Source organism: Phodopus roborovskii, unplaced genomic scaffold, assembly GCF_943737965.1.
Source record: "Phodopus roborovskii unplaced genomic scaffold, PHOROB, whole genome shotgun sequence".
Taxonomy (NCBI): domain Eukaryota; kingdom Metazoa; phylum Chordata; class Mammalia; order Rodentia; family Cricetidae; genus Phodopus; species Phodopus roborovskii.
Window position 1 is genome coordinate 35,251,963 of NW_026126511.1, and position 20,327 is coordinate 35,272,289.

At 46.7% G+C, this 20,327-nt stretch overlaps 1 protein-coding gene across 1 annotated transcript; it reads left to right on the forward strand.

The window, feature by feature from the left end:
- Positions 1 to 254: 254 nt before the first annotated feature.
- Positions 255 to 13,491, forward strand: Rgcc (regulator of cell cycle). Its single transcript, XM_051195336.1, has 4 exons — positions 255 to 444; positions 999 to 1,184; positions 10,172 to 10,279; positions 11,912 to 13,491. The coding sequence occupies exons 1-4, from the start codon at positions 396 to 398 to the stop codon at positions 11,995 to 11,997; spliced, it is 429 nt and encodes a 142-aa protein (XP_051051293.1). The 5' UTR covers positions 255 to 395; the 3' UTR covers positions 11,998 to 13,491.
- The last annotated feature ends 6,836 nt before the right edge of the window (positions 13,492 to 20,327 follow it).

Consider the following 20,327-nt stretch of genomic DNA (forward strand, 5'->3'; position numbering starts at 1 on the left):
GGCCAGCAAAGGCACTTCCGTGGGTCGGGTTGTCAGGGTGGCGGGGAAAGCTGCGGGTAAATATTTGGGGCAGTAACCTGGGCTCTGGCGACACCAGTCGTCACTGCGGTTCTCAGTCGGCGGGCACGTGGCGAGGGCGGTGCCGGGGTAGGGGTGGGGGTGGGGGACAGGGGCGTCCCCTAAGTCGTCTGGAACAGACTCCGCTGCCCCGCCCCGCCCCGCCCCCGCCGGTGGCTATAAGACGGTGCAGCTGGCGGGTGGAGGCGCTAGCCAGGAGCGAGCGCTCAGCAAGGAGCAAGGCAGGGTCACCCGCGCGGACTGCAGTGCAAAGCGACAGTCACCAGGGCCAGCACCTCGCAGCATCTCTGCCACGCACGTCGGCGAGCAACCTCTCCATGAAGCCGCCCTCAACTCAGGGCAGCCCTGCGGCGGCCGCGGCCGCAGGTGAGTGCCGGGTTAGGGGTGCCCCCTCCACCTCTGTGCCCCGCGACCAAAGTTAGGGACTCCGTCCACCCTAAGCTAGACCCCGAGTCCTGGGACCCCTGAGAGCCCGAGCCCGCAGGTAGGGGCGAGAGACCAGGGGTCGCGATGGACCCTTTCACTGTTCACCCTTCCGTCCTCCATCACTCCAGCGCCCCATGCCCGAGTCGCACGGTCCCACGCGGGACCAAGGATCTGAGCCTGACACGTAACGGGTGCTCGCTGACTCAGACTTCCCGGGAGTGAGCGTGGGCACCACTAGGAAAGCGCGTGGGGTGGGCTAGGTGACTTCCAGGCTTTCAGCTCCACCCACGGAGGCTGCTGCTCCTCTGTGTCTGGCGACAGGCGCTTTGGAGGGTGGTTAAGAGGTTGCAAGGTAACTGCGCGGCTGTCACTGGCAAACGCAAAGTTAGCCATCCTAGTCCGGGGACCGACCGCCTCTCCAGATCCCCCGCGGCAGGGTAAGAGTCACCCCCACCCACGCTTCCATCAACTGAGCGCGCTGTGCCCACCCCCAGTCCCGGCCATGGACTCAGCGGCTGCTGCAGACCTGACGGACGTGCTGTGCGAGTTCGACGCTGTGCTGGCCGATTTTGCATCGCCCTTCCATGCCCGCCACTTCCACTATGAGGAGCACCTGGAACGCATGAAGCGGCGCAGTAGCGCCAGCGTCAGTGACAGCAGCGGCTTCAGCGACTCCGAGAGTAAGTGAGACCCTGTTGAAGTCAGTGACCCCAGGGCTCAGGCTTCCTAGGGCTCTAGGTTAGCTGGGTTATCTGTAAACTGAGGCTCGATATTCAGGAAACTCAGACCCGAGGCCCTGCTCTGAGAAGCCTGGAGAGTTGACTTTCTGAGATTTAAGCCCAGGTGTGGGGGTAGGGGATGCTGCAATCATTCTGGGACTCTTGAAGGACTGTGAGTCTGCCTGTCATGGCAGGTGTCTGTCATGAGGCCTGAGGGTTTGTGCAGTCATCAAGAACTCCTGGGTCCCCAGCCAGGTCTTCCAACAGTTTCCCAGCTTTTCTCCCCGCTCTTCACTTTTTTATGTTATTTTTATTTTATTGAGACCCTCCGAAGGAGACCTATACAGCCGAGGATGATCTTGAACTCTTTCCTTAGGCTTCACGGTGCTGGGATCACAGAGGAGTGCCGGCATGTCCAGTGTAGGCCATCCTGGGGGCTTCTTGTACTCTAGGTCAACCCTAAACCAACAGTACCCTCCCTTTCCTTTTCCAGAATGGGTGTTGGGGGACTTGGGGAAAGGGCAAGCACAATAATGAAACATTTGTGAAACCAAAATGATTTCATAAGCTGCTGTTTTTGGAATTTTTGAAATAACTTCAGTCACTTTCTTCTGAGCGCCCAGGCTCTTTCGCCACTCCAGGCGATTTTAAACAATCCTCCCCCCCCCTCCACACACACACACTGCTGAGTTCAAGTACTGGGTTTCATGCAGGCTCCCCCTCCCCCCAGGTTGCCTGTAGAGGTTCATCCTGGCAACCTTTTCCAGGATGCCAGTATCCTAACAACCTCAGTAGAAAGCAAGCAAAGTGTGTGCGTGTGTGTGTGTATGTGTGTGTGTGTGTGGGGGGGGGTGTCAATAATAACTCAAATGACCTGCAAGATTCTGGATATCTATTTAGGTGTCCAACAGTGAATTTGTTTTCAAATCCTGGCTTACTCAATGTTTTTTGATGTGAATTTTAAGTTGTTTGTTTGTAAGCACTTACTCCCTAGATAGGCTGCAGGCACAGACATCACCCACTGATCCTGGGAGTAAAAGGCATGTTGCTGTTGTGAAATCTAGAGAGTTCTTCCTTTTGAAGATTCTGTGTGAGAACTGCACCTGAGCTGTCCTCCTGGGAAGGGACAATGGCTGACATCCTGGTCAGGGTTTGAGTCAGAAACTTGAGCTCTAGTTTCATCTCCCATAGCAGCCTGCACAGATAACTGCTAGGAGGTGAAGGGGGATGGAAGAGGGTGGGTGAGCTGTTCTGTTCCATTTACAACTTTTGCATTTTGATGCTAATGACCTCATTCCTTATTTTCAGCATTCCAAGTGAAGCCTTGCATTGGAAATTTGTCTCAATAAATACCTGTGGCATAACTTGAGTATATCTCCCACCATTGGGTTGATGGACAAGTTATGTATATAATTTCTCTTCTTGGCAAAACACAAGGCTGAATCTGTCACTGCTGCTCTGTGGCAAGGACAGCTTGTTGCTACACCAGAGCCTCCTGCTGGATTAGGGTCTGACAGTGCAGTTGTGGCAGACAGCACCCACAGGTTCTGCCAGGAGAGATTTCTGATCTAGGATGTGTTTTTAGGTGTCTTAGGAAGAGAATGTGCTAGAGAGTTTCTTAGCAGTTTGGGGACAGTTGAAAGAATTTGTTAATTTTGTTAGGGTATATCTGTGCATATTTCACTTTCTGCTTTCATTGTTAACCTTAAGCTTTTAGTGTGGTTGTTGGAGAAGTAATGGGAAACACCTAAGACTCTGGTCTTTGCTGTCGGTGTGGTTTGTTCTCTGAATGATTGCTCAGAAATAGTCTTGGTGAGATGCGTGTGTATCTAAATAATGCTTTCTCAGACAAAGAATACCTATGTCTTAATTGTCTCCAGGAATGGAGCACAGACATTTGTTAGTCTGTTTGGAGGAGGAGAATGTCTGGGAGAGGTGCAGCCCACTGAAACTTAACTCTCTCCAGAGAGGGCCACCCAGGTTTATAATGATGGCAGCGGCAGCTAGCTTACTTTTTTTACCAAGCCCTCGCTAGGGTTGCTATAATCAAAATTTGTTTGCTCTTATTATCAGTTATCTCTTGCTGTTCTTTGAATGTTATCACACATAATCCTTGCCACAATCTTACAGGTTAGGCACTTTAATCTTCATTAATTTCTTTGATAAAATAACAGACCACAGGCTGGCCATCTACGGCCTTGCTCTGTCATCACAGATGGTTGCTTAGAATGTGAGCCAGAGCTTGGGAGTATCCTGGTGCTCTACTGTGCTCAGATCATGCATCTTTATTTAGGCATTGCATATTCTTTCCAAGGCTTTCTGGGTCGAGCGTCAATGAGCATAGGTGATGATATTCCTAGCTTTTGAAAAATATCTTTTCTTTTTTCTCCTTAAAAAGTTTGGCTGAGTTCAAGGTCAGCTGGTCTACAGAGTGAGTTCCAGGACACGCTTCAAAGCTACATAGAGAAACTCTGAACAAACAAACAAAAATTAAGTTGTGGGACTAGAGAGATGGTGTAGGGGTTAAAAATAGGTACTGCTTTTTAAGAGGACCAGGCTTCAGTTCCCTAGCATCCATGTTGGACAGCTCATAACTGTCAGGAACACCAGTTCCAGGGATCTGACACCTTTGGCCTCCATGCGGACGCACATAAAAGCACACGCACATGCACACACACAAACATTCACATCGGCAATACGGGAAAATGGCTTTTAAAAAGGGGTGTGTCTTTCCCATAGCACTTTATTAGGAACAATTTTAACTGTCTCAATAAAAGGGCAAGGCAGTTGGGAGCTAGGAAAGTGTTTTTTAGGCTTTACCCTTTGAGGTGATATAGAAATTGAACATCTTTGGTTGTTTTTTTGTTTTGTTTTTAGAAATATGTGTGTGTGTGTGTGTGTGTGTGTGTGTGTGTGTGTGTATATACATATATATATATGTATATATATATATATATTTACTTAAGATAGGATCTTACTATGTACCCTTGGTTGCCCTAGAACTCACCATGTAGACCAGGCTGGCTTCAGACTCCCAGAGATCCTCTTGCTCCTGCCTCCCAAGTTCCGGGATTAAAGGTGTGCACCATTATGCCCAGCTCTTTTTCAGTAATTTTGTTTTTTTTTTTTAAGTTTGAAAGTATAGTGTGAGTCTTTAAGTGGGGGGTTTAATAAAATTTTTACTCATTATATCCTGAATTTTAAACTGCGTGATAATGTATGCTTCTACTGGTTGACTTTATAAACAGTTTATTATATTGACTTAAAAGATGGGACTGAGTATGATTCTTGTAAGGTTTAATAAATGTTTATCTTTTGAGAGGGGAAGTGTTCGGCTATTTAATAGGAAAGATCTGCGGTCTACTCTGCATGCAGTAGATATGATGATGATGACATAGATATTTGCAGAGAATAAGGAACTGGGTTCTTTAGCCCAGCAAGACTTAGAACCTCCAAATATGTTTGCTTGTATTCTGGCCTGGCCCTGAGAGAGAGAGGACTTTAGGGACTCTAGAAATTAGAGTGACAGTTACCAAACCAGTGGTTAATTGAGCTGAGGAGCCAGGAGCTTGATCTTGTCAAGATGTGAGAGGCTGAGGCCAGGTAGGCACCCTCCAGATGCCTGGTACCATGTTAGGGGCCAAGTGAGTGGCAGCTCTTACCTGCCCCCAAAACCTGGCAAACTACTCCAGGGGAGAGCTGGGGCACCATGATCTGAGAACCAGGACATTTTCCCACTGTGTCATGCTTCATTGGAGCTGCCAGACTTGAGATTTGGAGTAGAAGAGAGGCCCTCATCCCTTCTATTCCCCATGGGAACAGTGACACAGGCCAAGGACTTTCTTTTTCTTGGTAATTACTTTAGTTTGCTTGCTACAGATGCGTGGGATAGTTCTATATTTATGGGCATTCTGGGCAAGGCTCACTGTCTGTGGTTTTTCTTCTCTCTGGAATAGCACATGTCAGTTCTAACCCTAAATTGCCTTTCTCCCAACCCCCCAAATTATGAAAATACATACATACATATATGCATGCATGCATGCATACCATACACGCATGCATACATATGCCTTTCTTTTAAACAAAGCTATGGAATTATGTTGGGCACACCTAAATTTAGGGGGTTGTGTATGTAATATGCTTTTCTTTTGATGGTTCCTTAGGACCCTCAGTCTCAGATCTGAGACTTGAATGTGTGAAATGGATTGGGAATTTGAAGGACATTTGTAGTAGGGATTTGATGCTAGTAAGGTGGGGCTTCAAGGCAGTCTGAAGTAGATATCTCTTTTACTACCTATGAAGGTACCCCAAGTCATCATTGCTCAGTCCCTTGATCATAGCAATTAATAACAATACCAGATAGCAGGGTGGGGTGGCAGTACATCTATGTGCTATCAGCTAGAGACACGCTGCTGGCATTTTATCAGACTGGCTGAATATTAATTACTTTTGCAAGAATTAGAGTTCCAAGGGGGTGACCAGATCAGGAGTTTGAACCTCGCTTACTTAGTCGTCTACCACAGCCTCTAGCATGAGATTCCCTTCAGACAACCTCTTAATAAAAGCCTGTGTGGGGGGGTACTGGGTAAAGAAGTTTAGGGTTTGCGTATCTCTGTGCTGTGGTCTCTTCTGAAGGGAAACTTTAAAATTTGTTACAATCTGAAAACAGCGGGAAGCCAGGGTTTGGAATCTTGGGGTTTTTTTTTTGTTTTGTTTTGTTTTTTTTTTTTTTTTTTTGCTTTGTTTTGTTTTCTCAATGATAATGCCCTTCTTTCTGTACATGCTGTTCTCCATTTTGCTAGGAACCTGGAAATCAAACCAGTATGAAGCCACAGGCATCATACACAGTGCCTAGGTTGTTACTGCCTTTCAAGTGGCCTCTGCTCCTCACCTTCTCAGCGGCATAGCTTCAAGGACTTGGGACTTGGGTTTGCTCTTTTTGTCCTCTGCCCCTCATTAATTACCATGTGTAAACTGTTGCCACTGGTGGATCTAGATAGGGCAACTTGGTCAAAGATCCTGGGAGTTCATTATTTCTTCACAGCTGAAGGTCAAGCACACTAGAGTCTGGAGGTGGTCCAAGGTATTCGGAGAGGGTAGAACCATGGCGTGTCATTGAGATGACAGGGTGTGTGTGTGTGTGTGTGTGTGTGTGTGTGTGTGTGTGTGTCTGTCTGTGTCTGTGTGGTGCAGGGACGTGAACACAGGCTATGTTGCCCAGCCTCTGTATGTACATAGATGCTGTATTTTATCCCCTCTCCCTCCCTCATTGGGAGAGCAGTCTGAGTTCATTAGCAATGAGGCAACTACAGACCAAACAGTCTGGCTTACAACTGAGTTTATTTGTCCTGTAAAAATCAGACTCTGCCTATATTTTCTGACCTTGAGAAAGTCCATAGGTTAAGGGATTTTTCATATGGACTAGATTTTGAAGGATCAAAGGCAAGCCAGAATGGTCCCCTGAGACTATGGCCTTTTCTTCATGGCCTCTCTCTCCACAATATCTGGATTGAGATCTCTCTTACTCCTCTTTGGTTTTCTTTTCTCCCCGTCATTCTCTTCTGCAATGGCCTTTCCCATGTTGAGCTACTGCTTCTGTAAACAGCCAATAGTAGCTGGCTCAATTGCTTGGAAGGTGAACCAAGCTGCTGTGCCCCAATCCCTAATCCTGAAGCCTAATTATAATATGGGTATAAAATTTGTGGGGAGTTGGAGCAGAACGGAGATGAAGTTCAAAGCCAGGGGAAAGGACCGCGGTGTATGCAGGGTGGGGTGGAATGAGGCGTGGTATTGAAAGTGGCTTTCTAGTGCCAGCTGTTCTGAGAGATAGAGAGCAGGGAGAGGGTGGCATTTAAGCTCTGGACTAGTGAGTCTCAGAGCTGGGACTCTGGTCCAAGGATGGGACAATGTTCCTGGATCTCTTTCAGAGGCAAGGATGTTGTGACAGGGGTTTGGTGTTGTCGCCTTCTGGCTCATAGCTTGCTACCCTGAGCTGCTGGGTGGTTTATTTCCTCCAAAGATGACTCTGTCTTCTCCTCAGATGTGTCTTTGTATTAGTGGTGGCTCCCTGGTTATTAGCGGTAAAGTGCTGCTCCTCCAGGGATGTGAGGGTACCTTCCTGTGTGCAGGGGACTGCTACTGCTGCTGCTGTTCTTACAGGCGTAAACAGCTGGGGAAAAGAAAAAACAAGCAGAAAGGCTTCCAACTCAACTTCTAGAGAGTTCCGGGTTTCTAAGAGATATTAATAGGAGGGCCATGAAGTGTCCCATTGTCAAGTATACTTGGGAAGAGGGCTAGGGCAGTGGTAGTGGGAGTCATCAACAGTGGTCTTGGTGTTGCCAGAGCATAGTTGGTCCCACATGTCAAGGACACATGTCAAGGACCTGCATCCTAGAGGTGCGGGTTGGCTATGTTTTTGGATAGGGAGTACGGCTTTAAGGTTCAGTGTTGAGGACCTCAGTATGGGTTAATCATCAAAGCCCTGAAAAAAATGACTGTGGCCCTTTAAGGGACCTGGGCTAGAAATCTTTGAAGGAAAGAAAGATCTCGAGGATGGTTCATGAGGTTCTGCTTGTGCATGTTTGGAGAAGTGGACTCAGAGGGCAGAGGACACAGAGCCAGACAAGACAACCTGAGGAGGTGTGGCAGCCATTTAGGGATATGCCCAACTCTCAAGTGACTAGAAACTTCTTTCAGAACCCCAATTTCCTTTTATCCTGAGCACATTAACAAAATAATTTAAGGAACTAAAGCAAGATGTGTTGCCTCTCCCTAAGCCAGAGAGAAATGGCTTGAAGGACAGGAGCTTCGGGGGTTGGGGGGGGGGGACTGGGACCTGGCCAGGCCCTCGTTACTGAGCAGCTCAACCTGAACAGCCTTCTCAGAGTTCCTGCTGCACGCTGAGTGGCTTTGTTTTCCGTTTTTAGCCAGAAAAGCGGCTTCCTCCCTGGCCATCACCTCCGAGACCACATCCTGCTTCCGTTAATCTCCTGTCTTTTGAGCCTCTGCTACCTCCTCAGAGCAGGGCTGGCTTCCTCCTCTTCATTGGGATTTAGAATCTCAGAACTTGGAGGGACTAAAAGATTGTCTAATTTACCTTTCATCTTATTGATGGGTAAACTAAGGCCCAGAATATGACCTTTTCAAGCACCCCGAAGCAGGCAGTAGCTGATCTGCTCTTGGCCCTGTGCAGCCCAGCCTGGCTGGAACTTTGCCTGGTGCTGCGGCTGTGGCTGCTGCTGCTGCTTTGACATTTGGGGCATAAGAACAGAAGGAACTGTGAAGTCCCTTGACTGTGACAGATGAACAGCCAAGAACAAAAACAATCTTTGTTCTTGACTTTAGTTTGTCAGAGAGAAGAGTGCAGAATCTTGGGGAACTGTGTGATCAGACTCACGAGCAATGAGAGGAATTATTAGATGTGGGGCCTAACATTGTGCTTACATTTGAAAGATGTTTGGAAGAAAGGGAACACTTTTCATGAAAAATGATAATTGCATTGTGCCTGGTACCCAAGGAAGCCAGAGAAGGGCATTAGATCCCTAGAATTATAGCTGCAGATTGTTTTAAATTGCTAGGTGGGTGCTGGGAATCGAACTCACATCCTCTGGAAAAAGCAGCTAGCTCTTTAATTGATGAGACAGCTCTTTAGTACCTGCCTATCCCATCCTGCCCCCACCCCTTTTTTCTCTTTTGGAGTCTCACGTATTTACTCAGTATGTAGCTGAGGATGACCCTGAGTTTCTGATCCTCTTGTTTCTACCTCCAGAGTACTGGGTTCACTGGTATACCACTGACCTGTGTGCCACTGATACAGTGCTCGGGTCTCGGTGAGGCTCCTTTTCTCTGCCTGCAGGGGAGGGGGAATAGCTTGACTGCAACAGAGGCAGCAGAGAAGTCTCAAACACTGCAAACAGGAGCATACAGAATGAGCAGTTGAAAACATGTAGAGACACACACATGAAGCAGACACACAGAGAAAAAGACCCTTTGTCAAGCAGAGGCCAAAAAAAGTCCAGTGTCTTGGGGGGGGTGGTAGGTGATTTGTTGTGGTTATCATTGTTTGTTTAAGACTGCAGAGTTTTCCTCCCCTATTTAGGGTTGGTCAGTTTGAAGAAAGATAGGATGGCTGATTGACCCACAACAGTTATGTAACAAGTCGTTGATCCTGTCCATCCTGCTGGTGGGAGACAAAAGCCTATAAGGTCTTTGTTTTAAGCTGCCAGGATTTTGTCTAAGTCAGGAGGCTGCGGAAGTTCACCTTTATTATCTAACCATGGCCCACTGCCTGTCTGTCTGCCTGCTGGGGAGTGTGTCCAACTCCTAGTCTTTCACCACCGTGTCTAATTTATGTGGTGCTGGGAGTGAACACAGGATTTCATGCCTTCTGGACAGGCACTCTACCAATTAAGCCACACCATATTCGAAGTCTCATCCCATCAGCTATGGCCTGGCTTGATAGATGGCCGGTAGACTTCCTGGGTAGCAGACCATTTTGGTCCTATTAACCCATCACACTGTTTTAGAGGTTGCCAGTGTACTTGACTGGATACACGCAATCACAAGTACAGGATGCACACAAGCACATGTACAGAATGCACACAATCATACGGATGGACATACATACACCCCCCTGCCTTAGATCATTTCCTATTTTCTTTAATGTAACATCTGCAACATCTGGTTCTTGGGAGTTAACTGCTCAGTACTGTGGACATAGACTGGCAAGTGTCTGGTTTAATGGGTACACCTAATGAGTATGGCCTTCTTTATGGTTTAGTGAGAACACCTCCTAATGAGTATGGCCTCCTTTATGGTTTAGTGAGAATACCTCCTAATGAGTATGGCCTTCTTCCTTATGGTTTAGTGAGAACACCTCCTAATGAGTATGGCCTTCTTCCTTATGGTTTAGTGAGAACACCTAATGAATTTGGCCTCCTTCCTTGAAGGTGCAGACTCGCTATACAGGGACAGCTTCAGCTTCAGTGATGAGAAACTGAATTCTCCAACAGACTCCACTCCAGCTCGGCTCACTTCCACTGTTACTCCTCGGAAAGGTGAGCTCACTAACTGGGCACCGCCCCCCCACCCCACCCCCTTCTGTTTATCCTTAACCAGGCTAGATAAGATGAACGGTTTCTGGGGGACAGCGTGAATTGTTTCCTGGGATTTTGGCCATATGGAGACTCTGTCTATGGCAGAAGGGAGTGCTCCCCATTTCCCTCCTGAGCCATAATTACATAATTACATTCATAATGTAAAACTCAGCAGTTTGGCTTCGCAGCAATGAGAAGATTCTTTTCTTTTTAATTTCATTAGCTGTTTACCCCAGTGCTTTTTGGTGACCAGCTTAGCAGCTGTCATGATGAGACAAGAATGATCTAACATGGGGCCATTGAGACGGCTCAATGGGTAAGGGTGCTTGCTGCCAAGTCGGACAAGCTGAGTTTGATCATCCCTGGAACCTACTTGGTAGACGTCCTCTGATCTCTAACATGGGCACATGTATTCATACATACACACATACATACATACATACATACATACATACATATACACACACACACCGAATGAATGAATGAATAAATATGTTTTTTTAAAAAACAAAATGGATACGATCCAAAACACCAGCTCCACCCTGTCTCTGCTTCGACATTAATAGATGAAAGAGGGTTAAAAGAGGCATGAATGGGTTCTCAGTTTTTGGAATTGGCCATGTCTCACCAGCTAGAGAGATGGCCATTCTGTTAAACTGGAAAGCAGTTCTTTTGAGAACAAAAGGAGGTCCCCCCCTCTAAGGAAAACTCAACTTGCTGAACATAGTTGCAAAATGTAATAAAAATGGAACCAACTTGAAAAGAAATATGAGATCCCCTCATTTGTCTTCATCTGGCAATCAAACAGAACTTCCTTTTCTTGAAGGAGATATTTTTAAGTTCTCTCCTCAACACAAATGTTAGCAGCCACAGGGGATTCGGCCATTGTGCAGCCTCCAATCTGTAATGCATCTGTGAACTCCAGGGATAGAACAGTCCAGAGAATGGCTTAAATAGTGCCCAGCTCTGCTACCTAATCCTCCTGAGGTGGGAATTACAGAAGGGGGTGGGGGGGGAGGCACCGTGGCAAGTGGACCTGAGAGCGAAGAACAATGAACCATTTGTAGCCAGCAAAGAAAAATATTCATGGATGCATTTCAAGGAAGGCATGAATGACAAACTACAAAGAAAGTCAACTACGTAAGGAAAGCGTATACCTCTGGCTGCAGAGACTACAGTGTCTGTATGAAAGCTCTGTGCTACTCTGGGACAGGCTGTCATGTTCCCTGTCCCAGTCGACACAAAACAGTAATTTTACACTCGTGTCACACTGGAGGGCCACTGGATTGTTCTCTGGCAGCAGTGTAAGCATGTGACTTGTCCTCTTCCCCTCACTGTCTCCCAGACTAAGACTGTGAAAAGATCCATCTTCTAGGGTGGGAAGGTGGGTAGGATGGTGGCTTAGGGTGGCAGTGAACCACCAGACAAATGCAGAGGGCAGTTGCTGAAGACACTAAGGATTGGAGCAGGGCATGATCCGTGAGGTCTCTGAGGGCCACAGGACAGCTTTCCATAATCTGAAAGCTATAATCCCTGAAAAAAATCCTCCACCCACTGTGTCTGAGAGGGGAACTGAACTTTTTTCTTTTGTAGCCAAATTAGGTGACACGAAAGAGTTGGAAGACTTCATTGCCGATCTTGACAGAACATTAGCAAGTGAGTACATGCTTAGTGTGTAAAACATTACTTGGAATACCGAACCACACCTTTGATACTGTGCTGTGATGTTTCCCAGCTCACCTGGGGTGGGGCGGGAAGTTACACCATAAGCTGCTCTAGGTGTAGAAACAGGATCTCAGTAGCTCAGAAAGCAGCTTGGAGGATAAGTTTATGGGACAGTAGCCTGAGTTGCTTTCCCAACTGTGCAAACATGTCAGCAGCAGACAATGGCATGTTGTTTAGGAAATGGAGAGAGAACTTTGCTGTGGGAATGGCTTTCCAGTTCTGAGAGAAGGAACGAGCTGATTGGTCACACACACATCCCTCCAGCAAGCCAGCCAGAGGGGTCTGGCCCCTCAGAGTGATTCCCCAGGTTTGATGCAAGGGCCTGGTGAGACTTACAAAGATTTAAGTGTCAAAGAGAAGTGTCTGGGATACTCAAGCTAGCTCCCCAGTGACCCAGATTCAGTGGGCAGATATGTGCTTCTAATTTGGGATTACACTATTGGTTATCCATTCTGTGTGGCCCCAAACTGAAGACATCAGGTCAAAATTGCAACACTTTTGGGGTTAGTGGCCGGGGTGGGGTGGGATTGGAGAAAAGAACTGTCACACTCTTATCTGTGGGCTCTTCTTCAAAAGGACAAGATTGCAGGAGGCAGGGACCCCAGTTCCAGCTTGTGGGGTTGTTGGCCTCAGTATCTCTTCTTACAGGGACTTGCCAAGCCTTGGAGAATTTTTCTTCTGGCTTCTTAATTATTTTGTGAAGGTGATCATTTTTCTGTAAGAAGTACTGTGTTTTTACTCTGCCAAATAGGTAAAATCTAAAAATTTAGATAAAGTTTCAACAGTCTACTTAAAATAGCCAGGGTTTTAACGCTCTCTCACTCTGTATTTGCTTGATGGTATTATTGCCCCCTTTTCTGTCATGTTGTAAGATCCTAGAGTACTCTAATTGCAGCCCAATTTGTATTAGGCCCATGGCACAAGCCTGTCTACTTTATGCAAATTGCAGCTGGCCTCCTCATTCCAGTTAGCCAGACATACTGCACGGGAAGCCTGCCATTAACTTTGCTTTTGATGCTGGTCTGAGACCATGTGATGTGGTTAAGCTTAGGGATTATGAGCGGCTGGCAGGGCTAACTAACCCTATCTCTCCTTTCCAGGTATGTGAAGCAAGGAGTTCGGGGTCCTTAGGCCACAAGAGTGAAACTCACGAAGGCTCTAAGCCCCCTGGATCTGATGCAGGAGGGGACAAAGCTGAGGCTCACCCTAACATCTGTTGGGCCCGTCTCTGGGCAACTCAGACAGTAAAACTGACTTTGTTCGCCTGTAGTGTATTTTTAGCAGATGATCTATCTAATGTGTTTCTACTCCTTAAACATAGCTCTTCTATAATTTAAGATGGTTTATGGAAATATTTGTAATTACTTATATATAGTCAGAGACCGTAATAAGCTTTTCCCATCATAATATATTTTTGTATACAAATAAAATTTAAACTGGAATCTGTACTTTGAAAGCTGTCTTACTGCTATCAATGTATTTCCATTCAGTAGTTTTCTAGCAGGAATGGCAGGCCTCTGGACTCCTAGTGAGAACACCACATGTCATGATTATACTCACTTGAGGCTGGCCAGCTCCCTGGAGCTTTCCCTGAACTCTAATCCTTAAAACTTTTCTAATCTCAAACCTTTTTCTTTGTGGGGCTGGAGAGATGCCCCAGTGGTTAGGAGCAACAGCTACTCTTCCAGGATTTGGCTTCAATGCCCAGCACCCGTGCGGCATTCACACCTGTCAAACTCCAGTGCTGCGGGATCTGACGCCCTCTTTTGGTCTCCTGTGGCACTGTATGCGTTTGGTGCAAACATACATTCAGGCAAACATTCATATGTATGAAATAAAAATAAAGTTTAAAAAAGGTTTCTCCTTGGGGCTGGAGACGGAGGCTCAGTAGTTGAGAGCACCGATTGCTTTCCTAGAGGACCCAGGGTGAATTCTCAGCACCCTTAACATTGCTTACTACTATCTTTAACTAGTTCCAGGGGGTCTAATGCCGCCCTCTGACTTCCTCAGGCACCAGACACACACCTGGTACTCAGACATACATGCAGGAAAAGCACTCATACACATAAAATAAAAATGAATATATCTTAAAGTCTTAATTAAAAGAAATTTAAATTAATTGGACTTCATTTTTTCTTTGTTTGGTAGTTTCACACATTTATAGAACGAATTTTAGTTGTTTTGACACTCCCCGATTCACCAATCTCTTCCTCTGCTGCTTGGGCCCTCTCAGCAAGTCTCTTACATCACACGGCTGCTTCTTCTGTGTGGGCCAGAGTTGGATTAGACTTTGTTGCCTGAGCATGGGGTGGGCGGTTGATTTTTCCAGAGGGAGGGCAACTTCTCAGTGGCTACACCGCTGAGGAAAATGAAAAGCACAAAACAGTTCACCAGCCTCTGTGTTACACTCTTCCAGGGCACGTGCTGAGCTCTGTCTGGCCAGTCTTGGCATGCGTGCTGCTGACGTCCCTACCTTCCCAAAGGACATGTCCCTCAAACACAGGCGTGCTGGTTGGTTTTGTAAACTTGAGTTACCTTAGAGAGGGATTGCTGCTATCAGATTGGCCATTGGGCTCACCTTTGGGAGTTCCCATCGTGGGCAGAAACACCACCGAGCAGGTGTGTGGAGGTCTGAACACATCTATGTAAGGTAGTTCTCTCTCCGCCTTTGCATGGTCTCCAGGGATTGAACTCAAATCACCAGGCCTGTGCACCAAGCGCCTGTCCTAGCTGAACTATCTCACTGGCCCCTCTTTTTAAAAAAGACAGATATGATTCACATGCTGAAACTTGAGTTTTGTGGCTTTTAGCATACCCACAGATATTATAGACATCATCGCTGTTAATTGTCTGTATGGCTCTTGCCTATTCTAGACACATTAAATGAAATGACACACTGTGGTCTTCTGTTACTTAGCATGTTTTCAAGGTTAATCCATATAACATATCTTTTAATAGCAAAATAATATCCACCATGTGGATATGTCATATCCTGTTTATATAACCATTAGCTAGTTAATGAATGGCATTTGGCTTTCTACTTTGGAGTTGATGAGTAACACTCTCGTTAGAACCCATGTGCAAGCTGGGCGTTGCTGGCTTACGCCTTCAATCCCAGCACGAGTGAGGCAGAAGGAGGCAGATCTCTTCTGAGTTCAAGGCCAGCTTGGTCTACAGAGCAAATTCCAGAATAGTCTCCAAGGCTACAGTGAAACCCTGTCTCAAAAAACAAAACAAAATTAGCACCTGTGTGCAAGTCTTTGTGTGAGTGTCTGTTTTAATTTCTCTTGGGTGTGTAAGGACTTTTGAATGTCATGAAAGAGCCATGACTGTGTCGTGTCACATTCCCAGCTCAGGAGGCCTCCCACTTCTCCAGGTCCTCACTGTAAAGAGTGGTCCCCGGGGTGTGGAGTATGGTCTTACTGTAGCTTACCTTGCAGTTCCTGTGCAACAAATGAACCCTTTCTAATGTACTTCCTGGTGTCTGCTTTTGGTGTTGAGCTGTAGGAAACCATGAATTCTGGATACAGGTTCCTTATCAGATATGTGATTTGAAAAGTAGTCTCTCTTCTCTGGACTTGCTGTACCGGACTGTCCTCAAAGCCAAACTGTCAGCATCTTTAGGAGCTCAGCTGGCCATGCTTACAAAAGATCCTCACAGATGGGCAATGCTGATTTTTTAACCTTGCCCCCTAGAAAGGGGGCAGAGAGGATCATGGGACCTTCCTGGAATCCAGCCACCCCTCCCAACCAGCTGGAGCAATTCTGCCCTAATTGCAGACGACCTTAGGGTATTGGGGGAAGGGCTAGAGGCTATGAGTGCAGGAGGGTGAAGGGAGGGGCCTTCATCTACCTAGCCAGGGGGAAGCTATCGTCGATACTGATGCTGGGCACAGAACAGTGCAGCTGCGTTAAGGTCGCACACCTCCTTCCCATCACCTCCCACCCATTGCTCTGTAAGTACGCCCAATAAACTCAGTGGTTATCCCTGATAAACTGTGGTAGAACGGGTTGAATTGCACCAAATTGTGTTGTTGGGACCTTAAGAGGAAGGGTAGACCTTGTTTACACCTTTTAGGAAAAGTTTATTTTCTGTCCTTGAAGCGTGAAAGTCTTAATTTTGTTGAAATCCAGTACTTTTCCCCTTCTGTTGCTTGTGGTAGTGGTGTTGTATAATCAACCCCTGTTCTTTCTTTTAATAATTTCATAGCTGAGCATCGTGGTTCCTAACTGTAATCCGAGCACTGGAACACTGAGGTACGATCATCCTGAGTTCAAGGCCATTCTAGGTTACATTGGTGAGTTCAAGGGCTACACAGTAAGATTTTGTCTCAAAAGAAAACAAAACAGAAATCAGGGGCCTTGAAAGAAATGTCAGTAAAGCTCTTGCCATGATGGTAATGGACTAACCTCTGAAACCATAAGCAATTAAATGTTTTATAAGAGTTGTCATGCTTATGATGTCCTTGCATAGCAATAGAATGGTAACAAAGACAATTAACAATAAATTTAATGAAAGATGCAAGGTTTATACCATAAAAACTTCAAGATATAACAGAGAAATTAAAGAGGCAAGCACTTGGCTTCTTTTCTAGATTTTGTCTTTTGCACAGATCTGGCTCTTGCTTGGTCATCCTAGTCTTTAGCTCCTTTGAATAAATCTTTTTTTCTTACAGGACGCCAGTGGCTCTTTGTTCTCTCCTTATGCTTTCATGCTGGAGTTGAGGAGCCACACTGTAGCTCTTTCTTTCTAGGCTTCTGGGACCTGTAGTTCCAAACTAGACAAGCAGGATGCAAGGCTTTGTGGCCTGGTATTAGTGACAAGCTTGAGGGAAAAAATGGGTTCTTTTCTGTGAGTGGGTAGGAGGGGTGGCTTATGTCTTATAGGCCTTGGTTGGATAATGACTTTGGGACAAGTGGCTTGAGTCACGGCTTGAGGTTCTGGGAATGTTGAGAAGTGTTTTCAGAGCTCCTTTAGATATGTTTCAAGGAGCAAGGTCCTTACCTAGTTTGAAAAATAGGTGTTATGTCACCTGGATCGGCGCCCACAGACACATTTCCGGGGTGTCATTCTAAGTTGTGTGATCAGAAATTAAGAGGTAGACAAGCTGGAGGTTTCTTTCTCACCAGCTTTCAGAAGGATGGCTTGGCCTCAAGTCCGCACATTTATCTGTCAGCCAGGGGGTAGGAGAGAAGGCTGGTGAAGCCCAGGTTCGTCCCTTTCCACAACAGGAGTTGAAGAGACACATCACCTCTGCTCAGGTGAAGTTCCTTGTTCAAGTCTTAGTCACGGGACCTGAGTGAGTTGACAGGATAGCCCTGGAAAACCACTTGATTGAGACCTGGAGAAGGTCAGTTAGCAGGCTTTTCTGGGACATAGCAAGACTGGAAACAATTGCGCAATATTAGTTTAAGACGTGCTGCACTTGTTTATGCTCTGAAACATTTGCTTAATCATGCAAAGATGTGTTGCATTCTTTGATGTTGCATCTCCTTAACTCTGTGAAGCTGTGTTACGTTGCCTGTCTAAAACACCTGATTGGTCTAATCAAGAGCTGAACAGCCAATAGCAAGGCAGGGGAAAGGATGGGTGAGGCTGCTGGGCAGTGAGAATAAATAGGAGGAGAAATCTGGGAAGAAGGAGCAAGGAGGAGCAAGAAAAGGAGAGGAGGGTGTCAGGGGCCAACCGCCCAGCCACCCAGCCAGCCACGGAGGAAGAAGCAAAGGAAGGTGCATATAGAGTGGAAAAAGATAAGGGCCCAAAGGCAACAGTAGAAGGGACAATTTAAGTTAAGAAAAGCTGACTAGCAACAAGCTAAGCTCTTGTGAGTGTTTATTTGGGAGTGGATAACCTCGCTCCCCCAACTCCCCCCCCCCCCCAGCAAAGAGTAAAGAGCCAAAAGAATAAGGAGTAAAAAGTAACCATCTACAGGATACTGTGCAGGCAATGCAGGTGTGTTGTTGAGTGCAAATACTGTGTTCTAATTTCTGAGAGGAATGGCCAAAGGGAAACAAAACAGAAAGCATGGCACACACCCACAAGTGAGATGAGTTAGTGCCCGCCCTGAACCAACCCAGCCTCTGGCATGGGGCGGAGGGACCCAGTACCTGTCTCTTCCCCAGGAGCTGTGACTGAGGGGGTCTGTGTGACATTTGCCTCAGGTGTGAAGGATCACGTCTGAGCTGAAGGGAGAAGATGCTGATGACTGACCACTGACAGTCATGGCTGGGATATGACAAACCCTCTCCGCGGACCTATCTCTGTATGTGGTGGAATGACGGATGGAGGGCTTTTGGAGCTAGGCCAGGTTAAGCTCTCGGCAGACTGTGTAGTGTCTGTGTGACTATGGACAAGGTGTTCTATGGCTGCAGAGAAGTGAGTCTTTGTTTCCTGAGGTCATGACCAAATTCGAATGGAGCCAATGAATTGTGTGCAGCACACTTCCTCTTCTAGGCCCAATGGATTCCTGTACCCCAGGCAAAATTCAGCCTAGACTACAGTGTGTACCGAGGGTGGGCCTAGAGCCACTGTTGATTTGGTGGAAGACACAGGACCAGAATTTGGAAAGCACAGACACAGACCAGGAGATGGGATTAGAGCTCAAGCCCCGTGGCTGACGGGGCCTCCTCCCCTCTGCAGGCCTACATCCCTCCAGGATAAGAGCAGGATGCTCAGCCCTGGGTCTGTTACAGGTTCGTGGCTGATGTGTGCTGGCACATAGCAGATGTGCTGTTTCTTCTTTCCTCCGTATGTGTTTCTTCCACACCCACATCCCAGAATATTTTCCTGGGTTAATATATCTGGCTAGCTAAGAAGGTTTGTGGTGAAAGACACCAAACAGGAAATGAAATGGCTGTCATAGCCGCTGTGTACAAGTCCTATTTTTAATGGCTTTCTCTTGTGTAGTCTGCCTTCTCTGCCTGGCTTGGCAGTAATTGCAGGGCTAAAAGAAATGAAAAGGGAAGCACATTTTAGGAGGGAACATTTTTCCCTCAAGTTTAAAGTTCACTGAAGGTCAGCGATTAAAACCAAGCCACAGTGATGATGCTAGAAAGTTCTTTCCTTTCCTTTACAGAATCTCCACGTACATGGTTCCTGCTGCCCAGAGTGTATCCCCTGCCCCATCTCTAGCTAATTCTGAAATAGTTCTTTGGGATCAATTCTAGGACCATGCATTTAGACCTTCCTCCCGCTCCAGACTAGGTTGGCTTGCTGGTCCCATATTCTTCTAGAACTTTCCTTCAGTTCCCTCATCTTATTTTGCAATACTTCATTTGTGTCCATTATGGTTTGAATCAGAAGCACTCTCCACTGGCTGATGTGGCTTAACACTTGCTCCTCGGCTTACAGCACTGTTTTGGGAAATTGTGGCACCTTGGGTATCTGCTGTTGGAGATGGCTGGCTGGTGGAACACACTGAGGCTTCTACTAATCTCTGCTCTCTATGTGACTTGGTCCGGTAAGATTGGAGGAGTCTCTACCACATACGGCTACTGCCATGAACTCTGCCCTGTCAGGATGGAATGAAATTCCTCTAAGACTGTGAGCCCAAGCCCTTCCCTTCTCTCATGTTGTTTCTGCTGGGTGCTTTGTCACGTCTGTGAGAAAGGTAACTAATCCACTAACTTTTTGATGCCTGTCTCCCCAGCTTCCTGCAGCTGGATAAGATCCAGGAGGGCAAGGACCTTGTCTAGTTCAGCCCCAGTGACTAGCACGGTGCTGGACATAAGCACAGTCTGTGTCCATTGAGTGGATGGGTGCTCTCTCATCTTTTCCATGGCCCAGGCAGGAGGTCTGGATATGACAGTCTGCCGGGTGCTTGCTCCTCATTGGACCACTCTGCTTACACAGGTTTTACAGATTCCTCTTCTCCAGACCCTTCTCCTCATCCTAGCAGAGCATAGGAAACTTTGATTCAGAACCAACATTGGTACTGGAGTCATTGAGTCCCTCCTCCAGCTACTTCTAATTCACAGGGGAAGGCGAGGCCCCTGAAGACAGAGAGACCTTGGGGGGCCCAAAGAAATGAATTCCCAGGGGTGAAATTTTAGGGCTTTAGGTGGTAGTGCAGATACCATCCTTTATCTCACCGATGTTTATATTTTCTTGTAGAATAGAGTATCATGGTGTGTGTGTGTGTGTGTGTGTGTGTGTGTGTGTGTGTGGTGTGTGTGTGTGTGTGAAACATACATGCCTATTCATGCACAATTATACCCAAGTGCTCATGTATTTCTTTATTATGAAGTTAAAGGAATGGGAGACCAGGCTGTGGGCTCTGATTTG